The sequence below is a fragment of the Poecilia formosa genome, unplaced genomic scaffold (assembly GCF_000485575.1).
Source record: "Poecilia formosa unplaced genomic scaffold, Poecilia_formosa-5.1.2 Scaffold66, whole genome shotgun sequence".
In the NCBI taxonomy this organism is placed as follows: domain Eukaryota; kingdom Metazoa; phylum Chordata; class Actinopteri; order Cyprinodontiformes; family Poeciliidae; genus Poecilia; species Poecilia formosa.
Window position 1 is genome coordinate 860573 of NW_006800005.1, and position 20931 is coordinate 881503.

At 40.0% G+C, this 20931-nt stretch overlaps 2 protein-coding genes across 2 annotated transcripts; both read left to right on the forward strand.

Annotated features, from left to right (window-relative positions):
• The first annotated feature begins 1854 nt into the window (after nucleotides 1-1854).
• Nucleotides 1855-15885, forward strand: LOC103139905 (SH3 domain-binding glutamic acid-rich-like protein). Its single transcript, XM_007554777.2, has 4 exons — nucleotides 1855-2146; nucleotides 11986-12171; nucleotides 14708-14788; nucleotides 15124-15885. Exons 1-4 carry the CDS (start codon nucleotides 2102-2104, stop codon nucleotides 15157-15159), a joined length of 348 nt encoding a protein of 115 aa, XP_007554839.1. The 5' UTR covers nucleotides 1855-2101; the 3' UTR covers nucleotides 15160-15885.
• Nucleotides 15886-17870: 1985 nt separating this feature from the next.
• On the forward strand, nucleotides 17871-20103 carry LOC103139906 (uncharacterized). The gene is made up of 2 exons (XM_007554778.2): nucleotides 17871-18624; nucleotides 18964-20103. Exons 1-2 carry the CDS (start codon nucleotides 18456-18458, stop codon nucleotides 19644-19646), a joined length of 852 nt encoding a protein of 283 aa, XP_007554840.1. The 5' UTR covers nucleotides 17871-18455; the 3' UTR covers nucleotides 19647-20103.
• The last annotated feature ends 828 nt before the right edge of the window (nucleotides 20104-20931 follow it).

Consider the following 20931-nt stretch of genomic DNA (forward strand, 5'->3'; position numbering starts at 1 on the left):
AGCTTAGAAACCAGCATCATGGGTCCGCCTGCTTTACTATGTCAGGCAGACTTGCTTAGCAAAATGAGGCAAATTGGACATTCTCCTTTTTTGAAATATATTTTATTAATTTAATGGCATAATAGATGACATCTGGTTTCAAGCTGGGCTGCATGGTGGAAGCATTGGTAGCACTGTTGCCTTGTAGCATGAAGGTCCTCACCTCAAATCCTGGTCTTTCAGCACAGAATGTGTGCTACTCAGTGAAGATGTTGTGCATGGACACATTTAGGAGAGGTGCTCACACTTCTGAGAAGTTTTAAATTATAATGTTGTTTTTTACACTGCAGGTTGAAGTGAGCGCTGCTCGCTCTGAACTTCTGCTCAGGGGTGAACAAAAGACCTATATTGTCTTTTCCAGGGTCAAACTGAATATTTCTTGCAGAAGGAACTGTAGGACTTTATTTTATTTTATTTTTACCTCTCTGAAGTGCTCAGTGATTTCTTTGGGTGTGAGCGCATGTGGGTAGCAGAAATAAAGTCCAGCTGACGCACACATACGAACAGTTTTTGTTGCCCCTGTGTGTGTTGGTCATGTAGATCTGAGTCTCTCTAACTTGACTAGTCTGTGTTCAGTTTTGGCTCTGTTTGGTGTTATCTCTAAGAATATAAAATGAGGGCTCAGGACCCTCAAAATTAAAATATTAAATTGAAATATCTTGGAACTCCAATTTTTCTGTTCTCATCCCATTCAGGCCAAAAGATGTCTCACGGCATCTCAAGAGAGAACGACACAGAGCGCACAGCATGATGTCTTGTTAGTGTACTCGTTGTACATTAGCATGTATTTGTGCTTTTTTTAAATTTTATTATCTGTTATACTTTATTAACATGAGTGTCTTGGTGTAACTAACTCTTTACTACACTACATTTTTATTAAATTAATTTTTGTATTTTTAGTTGATAAGCTATTCTTCTTGTCTAATTAATTTGGAAATTTGATGTAATGCCATGCTAACATCACACATAACAGTTAGATATGCGTTCTGTATGTTTAATTTAATGTGATGAATACAAACCTAGTGAGCTGTGCTCACACTCAATTATGTGTTTTGTAAATTATTCAAAAATGTAAATAATTATCACTGCAATTAACCAAAAATGTAATACTTACCTATTTTTTCATTGTTTTAATTTTTTATACGTATTTTAAAATGATAGACATGGATACATCTTTGTTAGACAAATCATTTAGTTGTTGGAGTACTGCATTTTGACACCAGGAAATAAAAAAAAACTATATACTGTATGTAAAATTAAGAAAAATACTCATGTATGATAGGTATGGTATCAATGTAAAATGAGAATGTATTTTTATTTCTTTATTTAAAATATGTATGTTTAGTTCTATTGAAATGATCCAATATATTGATTTTAACTTCAGTCATTTATTGATGTACTAAATTGTGACACTTCTGGCTCTCCATACATTCCCGCAGCTGAGGCCTGCAGGGGGCCTGCAAAGCCCGTCTAATGAAAAGTGGCTGCCTCCACAAGCTGCACTGCTACACAAAGACGGCTTTAAAAAAATCACAGCATATATCCTCACTTTTTATTCACGATCCACGCGCGTGCACGCCGGAGCATTCTCTGACACGCGCCGCAGGGCTCAAGAAAAAAAAAATGGAGTCTGGCTCAGACAAAGGGCTCCACGCTTAAATATTCTCAGACAACATAACCTCGCAGTGATGCCATCTTGACAGCCCTATCGCCCTTTGCACGTGCGCGTTTGCGCGTGCGTGCTCCTCGAGCTCGACGGAGGCTTACAGAGAGAGAGAGAGAGAGAGAGAGAGAAAGAGAAATAGAGAGAGAGAAGGGGCGGAGAACTGGAGGAGGAGGAATGCCAAGCTCCATCCAGAGCTAAGAGCAGAAGCATTTGCGCAGATAGTCTGCGCTGCAAGAACACTCTCTCGGTTTCCCAGCCTTGGAAGTTTCCAGTTTAAAAAAAAAAAATAAATAATTATCATTATTGTTATTGCGTATCTGCTGCTCCATCAGCCTGCGACGGAGCACGCATCGACAGCAGCCAGCCTGTGATAATAGACTGCATCAGGGATATAAGATGGTGATCAAAGTGTACATAGCAACGTCCTCCGGATCCACCTCGGTAAGGGATACAACAATGGCATGACTTGTTTGCTGGAGGTTTGTTGTTTTTTTTCTTTAAGCATGATTTATTCAGAAGATCCTGGGATTTTTTTTTTTTTCTGGAGGGGTTATGTGAACTTTGATTGGATTGGTTTCCACCAGACTGACATTTTTCTGTTTAAAGAATCATCTGAATCATCAGTAAAGATTTTGACTGCTTTCTTCTAGAAGTTTAGGGCAATCACATGGGGGGCTCGACTCTTGATTTTTGCTAACTTTGCCACAGAGGCAGAAACACAGAGGAAGTGCATATGGCATGACAAGACCTCACTTCTCTCTAAGCTGCGGTTTGTAACAGTCACAGCTTCCGGATGTGACAATTCAGACCTTTTTATTCAGCTGAAACGCCCCAAATGACAAGCAAAACAATCACTTAAAAAAACAAAACAAAAAACAAAAAAAAACAACTGGAAATCAATAACGGTCTTGAGATTCAGCGCCATGTCACCTGATGCCAGCCAGCGCTGCTTGGGTCTGGCTCGCTCCAGAAAGCAGAGAGGTTAGACATTCTCTTCAGGGTTGTGCAGCATTGAGGAGTGTTTGCTTCGGATTTTCAACTTTCTTTCAGAGTGGATTGGAATGATGGTGATGCAATTCTCCAGGGCCTCACTTTCAGAGTAGCAGCTGCAGCCCAGGAGAAGAGTTTAGGACTTTCTGAAAACCACAACTTCTTCTTGTCCTCATTACGTACTAGTTTACTGTTGAATTCTGACAAAGATGTGTTACTTCTAACGCACATCGACCACAAATGTTGCGTTCACGGTACTTTGAAAAGGTTTAGAGTCTGGGGGTGGAGGCTCACCTCTACAGCTGGAGAATGACCCTAAACATACAGCCAGAGCTACAGTGGAATGGTTTAGATTTAGGCATATTCATGGGTTAGGACGGCATAAAACTCCTAACCTACATCCAAATGAGAACTTGCAGTAGCATAATAAACAATCAATGAAATTTTATGTTGACTCTACAACCAATATGTCTAAATTTGAACTATTTTGAAAGGCAACAACTTTCACTGTTGGTGGAGATAAATCCCCTGTAAAAAAAAAAAAGAAGTTTGATTCAGGTGGCTGAATACCAATGCAAAGCTCAGGCAAATTCTAGTTTATAATTCAGTCTTTGAAGGACGTATAATTTCCCTTCCTCTTCGAAAGTATGTCCCTACTTCATATTATGGTATCTGTAAAGTCCTAAAAATACACCCAGGTTTGTGGTCCAAACAGACAAACCCATCAAACACAAAGCCTCTTTCATTTGGACTGTCCTGGGAGGCTATTGCAACAAATGACATTTGCATTGGCTCTATGGATAAGGAGAATTGCAGGACCGGAACTTCCTGTGGAGTCAGGGTGGGCAGAGTTTGGAGTCCAGATTGCCTTCAGTATGCTGTTGTAAGTCTGGGCTGCAGCATTTCCTCTCATTGATCCGTCTACAGTACCGTCTGCTGGAGCAAGTGGACGACCTTATGCTCTGTGTGCACAAACATACACACACACCCTGCACTGCTTGATGGGTCAAACGGTATCATAGCGTTACTTCCATCTAGTTATCTTGACCTGTTCTGCCATGAAACTACATTCTTGCTGATTTAGTCAAAGGTTTGTATGTTTGACCAAATGCATGACTGAAAATGTATTTTATACCATCTCTTTCCTGTGGTGCACTCTGTGTCACAGAACGACGGAACAGTTAAGAGCAAGGAGATGAGTAGGAGTATTTCCAAAATACCATCTTGAGCCTATGCTTTGCGTGTAAACTCTTCCAATCGTCGTAGTTCTCACCGACGGGTTTTAATCTCCATAACAAGTGGCGGCTTTCTTCCTGTTTTCTTCTATATGAATTTAAAGGGATTGGTGGAATGATCAGATGGTTCTGGCTACCACTGATACACCTGAAGCTCTTAATCCATGATTAGAACTGAAGACGCCTTTTGAGTCAGAGGTGAGGCAAGAGAAGAAGTCCATCTGCTTTGTGTTTAGGTACTTAGGATTGCCGTGTCCTCGATGACTAAGAACCTACAACAGCGTAAGGCATGTTAAAATTAGAGATGCACCTTTTAGAGAGGTCCAGACCTTTAGCTTTTGTCATATTTTTTGATTGATTATCACAGAGATTAAGCTTATTTTTATAATTGGAAGACTTTTGTTACAGGTGCATTCCTCATGTCTGAAATATTGTCCATGACTCAGTCGTAAGTCAAACTCACTATGGGCCACTTATTTTGAAAGATAGCCAAGTGTTGCATGCCTTTCTTGGATGTTTGATAGACTCTCACATCTCTGCTTTTGTCTCTATTCCCTGTTGTAACCCAAAAATGAAAAAGTTGTAGGACGTAATAAAGGCAAGAGGTGAGGGGAAATCTTGATATGCGTTAGTCTCATTTAGTATACGACTTTCCAACCTGAGGAGAACGTCCTTTGTTGTATTTCCAGCTACAGTTTGAATCACTTCAGGAAGTACGTTGCCTTGTCTTCTAGGAAGTTCTCTAGGAAGTTCTTCCAGTGCTTCTTCCAAAGGAGTATATAAAAATGAGTTCACAAAAGGTACAGCTTATTAGGTCACAATGCCAGCAGTCTTCCTGGAATAGCACAGGCATTATCTTTTGGATATTACCCTGCATTCTCGAGGTCACGATGAGGTTGCATTTGGAAAGCAAAAGGTGTAGTTTTACCCAAATCTACAGATGCAAATGTTCTGCACACCTGCAAGAGTCCTACTAGTCTGTAGACAAACAAGGGCAACCTGAAAGGGAAATTTTACTGAAGGAACAAAGCAAAACATTAGCCACAACTAAGGAACCTTTCCTGCTCTTATTTCCATTTATGCTCAAAAGTCGCACAGTTGAACTGCTTCCTCATTGCCTCAATAAATGAGTAATATAACTCATGAACATGTTCACGAGTACCTTGTCGTACCTTGCTTGTGTCAGGTACGCCACACTTGGCGCCCTGTTGGTTCTAAATTAGCTTTGTGATTAATGACTGCTGTGGCTAGCCAGGCAGTTTGTGGTAGAAACTATTCCTTTTCATCGTACCTTTGGGTGGTGGCAGGGAACCCGTACAGGGTGTCGACGTAAGACCCTCTTGTGGCAGTGCTGTAAATGCTGACTGAGCTGAGGACTGGGTGGGGGCGGCTACCAGTCACCACATTCCAGTAAGTGGTTGTTTATGGTGGAAATCAGGCTACATCTAATTGCAACAAACCTTTATCCCTTAGAAACACATGGGGCCGGGGTCATTTCTTGTTTCCTTTAGCTCAGAGGGCAGGTTTAAAAATTGGGCCTGTGTTGGATTAGAAAGGTCATTGAGTCTTATCTTTATGGCACGGTGTTTCAGTGTGTTTTCTTTTCTACCTGATTGAACCAAACACAAACCGACGCTGGTTCTGGGTCAGCAGAAAAATCAGTCTCAGCCTCATTGATCTAAGCCCGCGTTGTTGGACACAGTTCATCCAATCAATGGCCGCTATTGTCTAGCAGTTGTCTACGCCGTGAGTTAACAGCTGACCTTTTTCTGGGATTGATCAGGCCTGGATCTGATCTCACGCCGGACCAAAGCTCCCTGGGGGAGATGTGGTGGAATGCAAACCACGGTGCATGATGCTGCACATTCCACGTCCTACACATTTAGATGAGCACAGTCCTCCTTAAAAATTTTAAATATCTCCAGCAATGTCAGACGGGCCCAACTTTTCCATATCCAGAAATAAACAACGGATTTTGTCTGTATTGGATCTGTTGAAGAAATATTAGCGGATCAGGATATTTTGATGTAAAATGAAGGAAATGTTGATCCAAAACTGTATCTTAATATATCTTGTTATATCCTGGGGAATAATTGTGTTTGTCTTGTGAAAACGCATGCAGTTCAAAAGGCAATCAGGGTTATCTTGGTACGATGAAATCCTGTTAGAAAGTTTTCTGAGAAAAACTTATGCACGGTATTTTCCCTGTAGTAGTTCTATTAATTTACTAGTGGTGGGACTCGGTTGAAATTTCTAACAGAGTTAATTGCCGGGTCTGTAATTAATAATCATTTTAATCAAACACCATACATTGACAAAATACACAGTGTTTTCACTTTAAAAACCCTCTTTTCTGTCAAATTATTGAACATATAGACATATCAGCTCAACACCGAAGACATTTATTGTTTTTAATTTGTTATTTAGGTCATTCAACCCTCAGATTGGTGCAGAAATGGTACTACACCCATCCAGCTTTCAAATGTATCAGGAACTCCTGATTATTTATGTCACTTTTTAAAAAGAAAAGTCTTTAGATATGTGGAGTGTGGATGCTGACGTTAGCGTTATGTCTGTGCTGATGCTACATGTTTAGCATGAAGATGCTATTTTAGGCTTGAATAGTTTCACTAATAGGCTAACTCCTTTTAGTGCATCTTGAATGTAACAATAATATTTCCCAGCATGTATTCAGGCAATTTTTAAGCAAAAATTAACCACTGGCCAGTCAAGAGAAGCAACTTTATCATCTGTCGTTGTTGTTTGTGGATGTCGCTTGTGCGTCAGATTAAGGGGCATGCCAGAAACAAGGCATTAATTCAAGGTTCTGTCTGGAACTTTTGTAAGGAAAGAAAAAACAAAATTATTAATTTCGTTAACTTTTTCAATGCGTTCAAATCTTTGTAATTGAACTCTGATTTGTCAGATTTATTTCCACGTTGCTTATGTTTTTTATATCAACGATCAACTAATCCTCAGCAGTCATGTTGCCTTTCCACCAAGTAATGTGGCACTGATATATTGATGGACCTCTACAACAAGTTAAAGGGGCAGTGTTATGTATTTTCCAGACACATAGTGTTATAGCACAGTGAAGTAACTATGTTACCTTCAGTTGTTATAAAAATGCATATGTCAAACATAATTCAAGAAGCTATTTGACTTTGCAGTTTATCGCCTTGAAATTGGGCCTCTGTCTTTTTAAGAAGCTCCTACTCTTTCTGAAGATTTTTGATATTTGATAGGACATGTGAAAATTGTAGTTGTTGAACGCACCACGAGAAACTAAACTGGTCATCCAGATGTGAAAGCATGCCATGTTTTATCAAAGTTATCAAAAACAATCAATCATGTCTTTAGAGTTGTAAAAATTAGAAAAATTCAAATGTATAACGTCAAATAGATCATTGCCAAATAATTGTCAGTACCGTACCTCTCCAGCAACTGGAGTGATTTATGAAAACAATGGTCACAGTAACACGGTTCAGAAAGGTCTGACTCACAAAGGCAATACTTGGTAAACTCTTATATTTTATGGGTAATGAATTCAAACTGCATGTTAAAGAAATGTTAGGTCAGCTGCCAAGCTGCCAACACCCGATTGAGATCTCAGTGACCGGGGTGGTTAAGCTCCTGGTCGCCATGGAGACAACGCGATGATGGGACATAAAGAGGAAAATATGGGTTGATTGCAATCTCTATCCTTGTTTACACGATGACAATGTATCGATAAAGCGCCATTGTCCTTACACTGCGCTGTCCTTCCAGCAACAGGATCTGTTTCAAACTGCACACAACCATCTCCACCAGAGAATCAACACTGGGATGATCGTTTTTCTTTTCTGTTCCTTGTTTGCATTTCTGTTGATCTATCAGGATATTTGCATCCTGTTTTCTTTGCAACCTGAGATGCTCCAACACAAAGGCTGGGTCAGGCAAATCAGGCTTTAAAAACGCTGCAGGTTTGCAGCCTGAAAGCCACACAGCAGTGGTGTAACAGTCTCTGCCTGCTACAGAAAAAACCCCACTGGTGCGCGGTCATTTCGTACCATTCTAGAGAAATAGATTGCACCTGAACTGCACAAGGAAAGAGGAGAGACATATTTGAAAAATTAAAGAGATCCCTTTAAATATTCTGATTTTAATTATGAAATGTTCACGTGTCGGTTTCAACTAAACGACCAAGACCTTTCCTAACATATTAAAGAAAAAACATAAACAGAAAATGTTTGTTCTGATGTTCTGACTCAGGAGAAATGTCGGACACCTCGGTGGCAAAGCGTTCTCTTGGCAGTCCAGCTAAATATTTGGGATATTTGAAGGGATAAAGAGAAGCGGTGTTTGCTGAAAGCACCTCAAAACATTCGGATAACCAAAGTCAATTAGATGTTACAACGGGGCGACGTGGCTTAAAAATAAAATCACTGACTATTTTCATACCAGATCAGTTTACCGTTTTTTTTTTTTATTGATTTGTTTTTCTTGCTTTCTTCTCTAAAGGAGAAATTCAAAAGGAGAGATATTTTCAAAGAGTGATTTTATTTCAATCATCCCTGTTTTGATTATTTGAGTTGCACGACGGCGCATTGGGGCCGGGCTAATGGAATTTTTGTTTAATTACAAGAATACAGTCATGTTATTACCAGAATAGAGACGTGACTCTAGCAGAAAAAAAAAAAAAAGTCATACGATGACGAGAAAAGAGACTTTTTTAATGAGAAAACCGATTGGATAGAATTATCAGGATCAGACTAACCAGCTCAGTTTCTCTGGTTCTTTCTTCCAAATAGACACAGTTGTTTGAACAATTGTTTCCAAGTCCAGCTGCTGAGGGATGACTTGATGCTGATGTGGCAAAACTCTAAACATTTCTACTAAGTATCATCTTTAAAACTTGCTTCAAAGTACAACTTCACAAGATGGTCCTCATTTTTGTGTCGTTCTCACAAAACTTCTGCTTCGTTCTCCTCATATTAAGATTGCATTCTCGTGATATTATGAATTTATTCTCTTAAATTAGAAAACAAAAATCAAAGCCTGACCCTAATATTGCCTCATAAAGATTGCCTGAATTCAAAGTCCAAATAAACATAAGTTGTAAAATACACTCGTCAAACAAGATGGCGGCTATGAAGCAAACCCAGGAAGTGCATTGGTGGGAAAAAAAAGAAGTCAGATTTACCAAAAATTAAATTTTCCAAAAAAAAAAAAAGTAAATAAATAAATTCGATTAGCCTATAAAACTGATCATAGTGTGAAAACCTTCTCAAATTTTCGGAGCAATCAACCCAATTATTCGAAGAAAGAAAAGTCGGATTTGGAGATGTGAAGGCTGTTTTTAGTCAGCATTACAGACGTTCAAGCAAATGCTAGTAAGCTTGGCAGTTCCAGACGAGGCCCAAACACTCTCCGTCCCTTCAAAACAAACCAACACGACAGAAAATAATCTTTAGAAGACCTGACACAGCACGAGGGAAAAGGAGGAAAATTCCTGCCTATGACCATTCCTGAAGACAAGGACGGTTTGTTTCCCTCCTTGCCAAAATCGCCAGAGGCTCGAGTCAGGGCAGAGGACAGCAGAGAGCATTTCCAATGGGCAGAGCAGGGAGTTCCCACTGAGCAATTAGAGCAAGAGGCAGATGGCATGTGGCCAGTTTGTCCCACAAATTAATTTTGCTTGGCAACGGCACAATGCGCATGCTTTTTGAGCCCAGAGTTAGCTAACATGTAGGAGAAAAGACAAATGTGCCATCATTGGGATTTAGGACCAGGTCAGTCTGTTGGAGGCGACGCAGAATTGAGTTATACAAAGTACAAATGTGTGTGTGTGTGTGTGTGTGTGTGTGTGTGTGTGTGTGTTTGTGGAGACAGGCTCTGTCAAACGTGTGAGTGTGTGGCTTTCTGCTCGGCTGCTTTAGCCCCATGCCGGTTCCTGTAGCATGCTGGCTTTTGGGACTTTGCCCCCTTTTCCAGCCCGGTCATTAATTCACACTGTGCCACTGCTAATCTGCCAGCACCGGTTTAAATGCCTCGCTGTTTTCTCAGCAGACGGTTGTCAGATAATCCACCTGTCTTCATCTGGATGCCATAAAACACTGGGAGGAGCCCGCGTAACGGAGGGGGCAGTCGGAGCTGCCGGGGCGACGCCGGCGGCGGTGACTTGATCCCCAGGTGTTGGTTTTGTGGCGAAGCTGCGTTTATGTGTGTGAATGCAGTGTGTGCAGCCGAGAGTGGGATATGTGTGGGTTTCTCCTCGCAGAAGGCCTTATTTGGCTCATGTTTGACCAGTTACCTCCTCTCGAGTCCCAGAGGAGCTCTTGTTTCCGTCTGGCCTTGTAGGGCCATCCTCCCTTCTTACACACACCCACTGGGAGCCTATTGGACTGCCCTGACACACACACTCTCTCTCACATATCGACATCTTGAGAAGAAAAACCGCAAGAATTAAAGTCTTAATTTTCAGCCTCTGTGTCTGTCTTCTTGGGATCCTTTGTGCTAAAACGTAAAACAAAACACAATGATTTGCTTTAGAAGAGATTCGATCTGAAGCCATGTCAATCCGGAGACAGTTTCACTTTCTTTTGGCTGAAGAGTTGCACTTTGTTCCTCCTTTCAGGTTAGAGTTAGGGTTAGGAGAGGCCTGCTGTCTTTATTGTAACAGGACAGATATTTAGCAGAAGAGGCAAACGGGATGAGTGGATGGAACAGACAGGCTGTTGGCAGAAATGCCTGTCGAAAAGGTTCACACCTACACGAAAAACCCAGACAGGAAGAGAAATATTCAACTGCCTCCACATTAAGGAAATGTGTGCGGGTTATTTTTTCAAATTACCTTTCCGGAGTCAAGCTAAATCAGATGTATTTGTAAAGCACGTTTCAGCAGCAAAGTGCTGTACATGGTACAAGCATAACACAATTAATAAACGTGATGAGGACATAAAACAAACACAAAACCAACAAATATTACATTATCTAAAACATCATCATCAAAATCATCCAAAAAGTACAGCAGAATATTGAAATGAAGACTAGATGTAAGCAATGCTCCAGTTATTATTGCTCAAGGTCAACTAAGAAAATCGATTCTAGCCTTTTTTTTAGCCTTAAAAATGGTTTTAAAGGCTTGTTCCAGATTAGTGATGCATAAAAACATAATGCTGCTCCTTTACGTTTGGTTCTGGTTCTGGGTACGCGGAGCAGACCAGAACCGCAGAAACTAAGAGGCCTGGAAGGTTGATACAACAGCAGCAGGTCCTTAATATAATTTATTGCTAAGTTTATAAGGTGATTTATAAACAACACTATTTTAAAGTCTATTCTCTGAGCTATGGGAGAGTGTATGGACTTTAGAACCGGGTTGATGTGCTCCATCTTCCTGGTTTTAGTCAGAACTCCAGCAGCAGCTGCGTTCTGGATCAGCTGCAGCTGGAGGATTGATTTGATTTGTTTTTTTGAGGACACTGTTGCAGTAATAGATGCGACTAAAGATAAACGCATGGTGCCACATTTTCTTTCTCAAGATCTTGTTGGAACTTTGATTCTTTAATTCTGGGAATGTTCTTCAGGTGACAGAAGGCCGACTTTGTAACTGTTTTTATGTGACTCTGAATGTTCAGGTCAGAGTTCATCACTAAATATTAACATATGTGACTTCAGTCGCAAAGAAAATAGTGCAACGTTTTCTTTGTTGCTAACAACTATGTGGAAAATACTAAAAACTTTATTTCTTGTGTTTTAATTACATTCCTTAGTGACATTTTGACTGTAGGTAGATTAATTTCCCTTTTTTGGTTTTCTTTGCAAATAAAATCCAGTGTGTCTACCTACCGCTAGTAATGCTTACTTATCTTCACCCACTTTTCAGGAACAACGTGGTAACCTAGCAACAGAGCAACTTCCTTAGCTCTGTTTATCTCATCGTAGACGTTTCCTCCTCTCTGCAGCAGACTGGTGACAGAGTGGTGAACCCTGCGCTTCCTCCTAATTTTACAACTAATAACTGACAGCTTCCTTCTTTCTCTCTCTCTTTTTTTTCATCTCCGCCCCCAAACGCAGATTAAAAAGCAGCAGCAGGACGTGATGGGCTTCCTGGCGGCCAATAAAATCGAGTACGAGGAGTGCGACATCGCGGCCAACGAGGCCAACAGGAAGTGGATGAGGGAGAACGTACCGGAGGAGTCACGACCTGCCACTGGGAACCCTCTGCCCCCTCAGATCTTTAATGAAGAAAAATACTGCGGGGTGAGGCCGACTGGAGACGTTAAAACCACCGACACGACAGCCTTTCCTATGTTTAAGATAAATGTGAAGACAAATTTATCATAAACTGCAACTCATATTTTTATTTTTACTTATTAGTGAAGATATTAAGGAAGAAATCATTTGAGGAGGGGTTCTTTTTGGTACCTCCATACTTGTTGGGACTCTCGGTAATTATGTGCAAAGAGCCTGAAAATAGAGCCGCCGTCTTTTATGACCAGCTGTGCTGCTACGATGCATTCAAGTACATATTTTACATGTCGCAGTTTGTTTATTAGACAAACTCTCAAGTGATCTAAGCGATTTCTGTTAGCAAATATCCGTAAAAACTTTTTAAAAGAACCCACAATTACATCATAATTAGGGATTTTAGTGTTATGAAGTGATTTTATTAACTGATAAAATAGCTGTGTTTCCGTTTCAAATGTGCGCAAATTATTTTTGTCAAAATTCGGCTAATGTCGAAAAGAAAAAAAGTGCAATTGCGGTCTTTCCATTAAATAAGAAACACGATTAAAATCACACGTGAATAAAGCTGTTCATACGACATCATTAAAAAACACGGAGCGCCGTCAGGCTCTTATTTCCACTTCCTGTCGTCTTCTTTGTCTTTTCCACCAGTAGGAACATCCGGTTGTTGATCACGGATGCGATTCCATTGCAGTGTTGCGAAATATATTGATTTCAAAAACTACCTCATCCTGGCGTAAAAGCTTTATGTAGAAAAAAATTTCATTTATTTCCGAAATTGCCATGTTTTCAACAAATATATGGTCAATGGGAACGCAGGTACTAAAAGCAAATCTCTGGTCAGGTTTGTAGCACTGAAGCATATTGGATTTTTTTTGTTTATATGTACGTACCAAACTGGGATTTTTGTGTACTGGTACCTAATAAAAGATAGTCTTTTTTAGCGAAAACATTTCCATAAAGTTTTGCATATTACTCAGTCAGCATTAGACTGCAAACAGATTCTGTGACATCATTATCTGACCGTCTGAGCAGAAGGAAAATATATTCATGGACATGAACAGAGCTTCATTTAAGTCACATCACCAGGTAATGAAAGTAAATAGTGAATAGTTAACTTAACCACATTAACCAGAGACCAGTTCTGTGATGTTTTTGCTCATATAAAATGCTTACATAACCAGGCCAAAACAAAAACAAATGCACACATAAGTTATCTTCTGAAACAAAATGTTAAATTCAGTTTTTTCATTTCTTTATTCTTTTGCTCCGCTCAGGGATGCTGTTTAGCGACACAGCATGTCAGCACGGCGTGAACGCTGCCGCTAAAAGCATGCTGACTGTTTGCAGGAGTCCTGCGCGGCTGAAGGTGAAACTGCACTTGCAGGTTGTATTAAATGTCACAGACAAAAGAGCGGAGCGATTTCCCAGAACATCTGCAGCTGGAGGGCGTGTTTGAGTGCGTGGGAGAAAAAGGAGGGAATATAAAAGGACCGAGACGGAGTGAGGAACCAGGAATGTGAGCGACTTTGTCCGACCAAACGGGACGTGGGGGAGTACGGGCGGCTTGCTCATGTCAGCTGTTCTCTAACCTCAGCGATTAGATTGGCTGTGAAAACTTACGCAACATCATTCATCAAACCACAGTGGCGTGGCAGTCGCTTACAGTGTGCTGCAAAATTATGTGTAAAATTTTTCCATGTATTACGGTCAAGAAAAGAAAACTAAAACAACTAAAACCAGGCATTGTGTAGACTGAAAGAAGTGTAAGTAGGAGCATTTAGCTTATTATGCCTTCAGTTTTTTTTTAATTCATACAGTAAATTATCAAATCAAAAATATCAGAATGTTCCCTATATATTCTTCTAAAACATCTCTCCAAGGAATTCCAGCTGCCTCAAACTCATAAAAGAAAATATAATCAAACCTTATTGTGATAAAATATAACTGTACCTAGAGATCTGAGACCTACAGATAAAATGTGAATGAAATCAAATAGGGAGACTTTTAAATTCTGAATTTAAAAGTCTCCCAGATTTTTAGATGTGAAATAAATTAACATAAACTCTTTATGTTAATTTATTTAACATAAAAATAATGTAAATAATTTATGTTAGATAAATTATTAGTATTTAACATGACTGCCTGAGAGACATTGGATCAGCTCAGTTTAAAAGCATGTTAGCATGGCCTAGTCAAAGTACTAGTCATACACTCTCCAACAAAGCTGCTTTTGGAAAAGAATGAGCAAAACCTTCATATACACTTAACTACTTGTAGCTATAACTGCGCCAAAATGTCCTTCTACATAGTGTTGGCTGAACAGAAACATGCCACACATTTCAGATTTTTGTTTTTCCCCAATTATATGCTACTTTGTGTTAGCTGATCACATACAATCTCAATAAAAAGAATACCCTTTCAAGGCGCTGTGCATTTTGAAACATTCCATTTTAGAGGATGCTGTTTAGATGTAGATGAGTTGATAACCATAACCCTGAACCGACTGAACTGTTGCTGCTTCTCTCTTTTTTTTTTTTTACTCCAGAACTATGAGGCCTTCTTCGACGCCAGAGAGGACAACGCTGTGTATGCATTTCTGGGTCTGACTGCTCCTCCAGGTTCGAAGGTGAGCTCATAAAACAAAAACACATCTTTCTGCGAATAGGCAGTGCTGCAGTATAACCACACAGAACACCTCTAAATAAAACTGTGTTAATTTCAGCTCAGAAAACACGTTTATAATTACCACACAATTCATCTGTCCAACAAACCGCATCCTCACCCCACAGTATCTTCTCTCTTGCTCACTGACACCTCCTGTCGGCCGCAGCAGGAACTGCAGGCGTGCCGGTTGCCGTAGAAACAGAGCCGTCCTCTACAGCAGATCTTTAAACCGATATCCTCCATTTTAGTGTAACATACCCTTCCTCTTCTTCTGTCTCCCTCTTTGTTTGTCACCAGGAAGCAGAGGCTCAAGCGAAGAAGGCGCAGCAGTAGCATTTCTATCACCGTTTCTACCTTAAACCTCAGGCCTTCCCAAGACCCGGACTGACCCAGAACCGACCCGGAAGAAAAAAAACTAAACAAAAAACAAAGAGAAACAACTCACCACTCGGTTTATAAGCGCACGGACCGATCGTTCATTCTTACCTTTACTCAGTGTGTTTTCTTATATTTCCGCCGTGCCTTCCCAGCAGCAGGTAAAAGCACGGAGCACTCCGGTTAGCCTCAGCCTGCTAAACCTGTTAGCCTAATGCCCATCTACCATCAGTATGAATATGAAAACCACATCACCAGGCACAAACGAAGGTCTGAAAGTAATGTAACTGAGATCCAGGGTACCAACAATGTCATCGTTAAATATTAGCACATAATAATCATTTACACCACCAATCCTGGAAACACCTAATCCAATATTTAGCACTCGACAGTCATTAAAACATCAGCTGCTTTCTGGACAAATGGTCTGTTAGCCTCTATTTTTACTTACTTCGTATTGTCTTAATGCTAGGTTATTAGCAATCTTTTTTTATTATTATTATTATTTCAATGTTTAAGGATACCTGCCAAATGGCCAAATGAGGGATTGTTTTTTTTAATTATTATTATGTGTCTGTATTTTTAAGAAAGCTGCAGTTGGAATCATATTTCCCGTTGTGTTTCTTATTTCTGTATAATGCCCCCGAACTTAAATAAAACACACGACTGTTGGTCAATCAGTAATGTATATTTTCAACTTTTTTCTGACACTTTTCTATATTTTGCGCACAACAAATAATTTCCAGGGGTTTAGAATGTATTTTTTTGTTTTTACTAAAATTATTTTGTTTCTCACATCATAAATTCTCAATGAATATCCTCTCTAGCAATCTAAATGTATATCCTTCAGTGACTAAATGAAAATACATTTTTGTAAATGTTATGCAAATTCAAAAAGTAAGCTACAGAACATTCAAGCATTTTTATGGGATAAAATTACACTAAAGGCATTTTGAGAAATCTGACCTTTCATTTGAGTACATAAACATCAGCTGTAACTCATATCATCCAAATATCTTCAAAGAGTCGTTCTGGATGTTGAAGGAAGGATCTCTGAAGCAGTCAGTCTTGCAACAAATGGGAAAGAACCTCTGACTGAAGACAGTATATGAATGTCATAACATGCTAAATCTGGGCAGCAGAGATTATATTTCATAGCAGCAGGGTTAGGTTTAGTTCTAGAAGTGTTAATTCTAGAAGCGCACTGAAGATGCAACACACAATGAACATGTAGAAAAGCAACTCTTGCCCTGAGCATCACAGTATTTGTTATTTTTTGAGCCATTACACTGCGTCCTATGAGTGGTGATCAACATATTACACATAATGCTAATTCTTAATGATTCAAAGGAAGAAAACAAAGAGTAAAGAGAGCTGAATTCTTGCTACATTTTTAGATGTTTATAAGAAAATTCAAAATTGTGCTTACGTTTTTTTTTTCTTTACAGTTTCGTACTAATTTGTGTTGGACTACGACAAAAACCGACAATAAAACACTAAAGTTTGTGGTTATAATGTGACAAAAATGGATACTTTTCCAAGACATTGTAATCTGCTTCAGCTTAATGTAATTGAACAAACTGCTCTAACAAGTACATCATCCAAGAAAACCTAGTCAGGAGGAAGACTGACTAATCAGCTGTATCCAGCTGAGGTCTTGTGACAATAATTAGTGGAAACAGCAGAAAGATTTACATGAGACATGTTCTTTGAAAAATGAAGAATGGGAACCAAATCCAAAAACCTTAATTTTGACATTTGAAACAAAGCTAAAATGTACCTTTACAGTGGGGAAATAATTATCGGATCCCCTGATGAATCTTTAAGTTTCCTCACATACAAAAATTAAATAAAAATCAATCTCATATTTTATTTCTTTGGTTAAAATTCAGAATCTACATACAAAATAATCAAAAATAAATTCTTGCATTGCAAATATATAAACTAGTTTTCATGTCACTGAATTAAATAAGTATTTGTCTCCCATGTCAACAACGTGGCACACAGATTAATTTACCAAGGAAAGATACTTCTGCTTTCCACTCATCATGTGTGAATCATCTTTTCAACTCCAACCTCTTCTTTGTTTCTGAGTAATAATAAAAAAAAAAAAACCATTCAAAGTATGTCGGTGACTAAATAGTGGTGATCTAATAGAACTGCAGTGATCTAAAGACTTCTAGCTACAGCTAACAGCTGTTTTGTGATGACTTTGAAAAGCATGACATATAACGGACTTGTGAGAAATTGCCTCATGGGGTAAAGATGATCATGAAAATGGTGCCTAAAGCTATGACACACACTTAACTTAGAGGTGTCTGCAGATCTTGATCGTGTATTTAGGAGGTAATTCAGTCAATTTATTGAGATGTGTTGGACGTGGGATGCTATTAAAGTTTTAGGACATCAAGGACTGGAGTTGAGACATCAGCTCAAAATCAGTCTGTTAAAAGCAAGGACACCATATCTCGCCTCCAGTCCCTCTCACCACCAGCATCAAAGACACAACGACAAAGATGGATGGGATCAAACCGGTGACCCACTGATAACAGGACAAACTCCTTCTGCTGTCGCCACCGATGCCCTGGCCTTAAGGAAGCGGCACCAAGCTCTTTGGCATTGACCCAACACACTGACATTAGGTAAATATCTCCAGTAAAACACGGAGGTGTAAGATTTACATTTGAAACAGGTTTTCTGCGACGAGTAGAGGATAGTTTTACCATACTGATGGGCCAATGTGCCTTCAAACTTTGAGCGAGAACCTTCTTCTCTCAGTCAGAATGTTAAAGGTTTGTGGAAAAGACTTCTAGCATTTCAGTGATCCGAGGAGCAGCACTAAGGCAGCAAACCATTGGGCAAAGAAGTTCATTGAGATCATGGGGTGACCTCCCAGTCTTCAGCTGACTGGAGATGGAGCTGAAGCTTTAAGCCAAGAAAGAAGTCAGTTCCTGTACAGAGCAGGGAATCTCTCTTGAAGAGGACAAAAACTAGCAATTTTTGCCTCCATTCCTGCTTAAGTGCAAATGTACTGATCTTATTTTATTTTATTTTATTTTTTTACTCTGTGATGTTTGGCGAGATATTAATAAAGGAAGTGAGAGGTGGGGACTGACTGTTCTCAATTGCAGAAGTGAAACAGGGCAAAAGAGCTGCATCATTACACTTGCGACGTAACACCGCCATTAAGATTTGAAATTGTCGCTCGAAATAAGCCAAAAGGACGGTGCAGAGGAGAGGATATTCCTGGAGTCATGCTGGCTGAAGGTTTTCTCAGATTAATGTGCTACAGGGAGGAGAGGAAGTTCGCCACAGCTTCCAAAAGGAAAGGATATCAGACGAGCACGCGATGCGCCGACCCGCTCAGCTGTGCTGTCTCCGAGCCGAACTTTGTCAACCCACAGATACATTTGGCCGAAGAAGGTGAGTAGAGTCGTTACTACGGTTTTCTAGCAGCATTGTTGGAAGAAGAATCCAGCAATCTAAAAACAGACTACACCGCTTTCATCTTGTGTTACTTTATCTTCTAGTTGCACTGCTTCAGTAGGTCTGTGGTGCTTCCTCTTTTGCCAGATAAGATCTTCCCAACACACACTAGCGGTTTTAAGTTGCTTCTGGCAATATCCACGGCCTCCTTACTTTTAAACTGCACATCTCTCTAAATTTAAGGCACCGAAAGCTTAACATTTGAAATTTGGTAAGTACAGGTTAAGGGAAAGTGAATGCTACACTGGAATCATTCACTGTGTTTTCTGTGATCAGAGTCAAACCAGGAAGAGCTGGACCCCAACAAACCCCAGGGACTGAGAGTGGTCTCCGAGCCTCCAGGCCTCCTGATTCCTGGGTGTTCACCGGCAGCCGCCCTGCCACCCATCTGCGTTGAAGACTGCAGCCTCCTGGAGCATTACCCAGACCTGCAGGTGGCCGACTCGGGCCGCATCTCACACAACCTCCCCAGAACCGTAGCCAACCAAGAGGACTTTCATTTTCAGCCTAACGTACCAGAGGCGTATCTCCAAACGGAGGCCAAACAGGAGTCCATCCCAGACCAGGGGTACCTGGTGATGGGGGCGAGCGAAAACATCAGCTTGGATCTGCCCGGCTTGGAGCCCATGTCCAACTCTGTGTTGAATGGGCTGCTGGAGAAACAACTGGAGGAGGTTTACATGCAACACCTGACCGACAACTTAGCCCGATGCGACTCCCACTTCGGACACAGCCTTCTGCACGGCCTGGGTCCGCCACCGCAGCCCGGATGCCAGTCGCACGGGCCGTACTCACTGGAGGCCAGTCTGGAGGAAGGATCCAGGGGGGACAGTGGCGATAAAATTAGCTATCTGAACACCCACAACTTGGTGCCCTGCTCATCTACCTTCAGCTCTCCTATGCTGAGGATTTCAGAGGTGGACAATCCTCAGCTTCAAGGGAACAATCCATCAAAGTAATAAAAGTCATGATACACAATTTCTTTTTAATATTTGTGCCTGACATTCAATTTTTTAAACCCCTACGCTGTATGTAAAGGGATTGTATCAGTGTGTTTTATGATGCAAAGCCTTTTTCTTGCCCACTGAAATGACGCCTGGATCAGAGCAGCTTCCATACGCCATCTGCTGTTTGATTCTGGTATTACATCTATGTCAACTTACAAGACATTGAATGAATTGAATTTCACAGGCATTGCTAAATTAAATTAGGAGATATTTCAGTCAGTTGTTGCTTGCTGTTTTTATACATGAATAAATCATCACTTTTTTCAACTTTATCTTAGTAGCCGCACATATTTTGCTGACTGAAATTATTTATACACCAAAAAGATGGCTATTTGGGGAAAAATTGTGGTTGAGAACAAGAAAGTATAAAGGGAGCCGCTCACTAATTCAATATCATAGATCAACACACTGAGCTCATGTTTACATGTGGGATCACATTATTATTACAAACTTCAAAAAGTACATGTAAAGTACAGCATGCCTTTTTTNACAAATATGTTTATAATTTTTTTAATAGAGTCAATAATTTATTAGATACCATGTTTTTTGCAGATATTTTTGTGTTCCTATATTGTTTTAATTGCAGTATTTGTCACCACTGTGCCAAGAATCCCAACGGTAGCAAAACCTTAAAGTGCTTAAAGCAAAAAAAAAAAAACAAAAACAAAAAAACACAACAACTTTGTTTGTAATAAATATATAAAAGGCTCAAGTGGAGTATCTACCCTTAATGCATAGCGGTTGTCAGTTTTGGACTCTTTGTAGCCTTTATGATTAATCTTTTATGAGATGTTTCAGTCAGGTGACTGATTATAAAACTATCTCTAGATAGTTACTCTACCTGATGATATATGCCAATTGACTTCCGACCTGAATAATCTGCTCTATTTAAATTTAAAATTTAAAATGTAGATGCTAACATTGAAAAGAACAAAGTTTGATATTTTTTCTCCTTTTTTCCAAATGTTTTGTTCTGACAGCTTAGAAACCAGCATCATGGGTCCGCCTGCTTTACTATGTCAGGCAGACTTCCTTAGCAAAATGAGGCAAATTGGACATTCTCCTTTTTTGAAATATATTTTATTAATTTAATGGCATAATAGATGACATCTGGTTTCAAGCTGGGCTGCATGGTGGAAGCATTGGTAGCACTGTTGCCTTGTAGCATGAAGGTCCTCACCTCAAATCCTGGTCTTTCAGCACAGAATGTGTGCTACTCAGTGAAGATGTTGTGCAT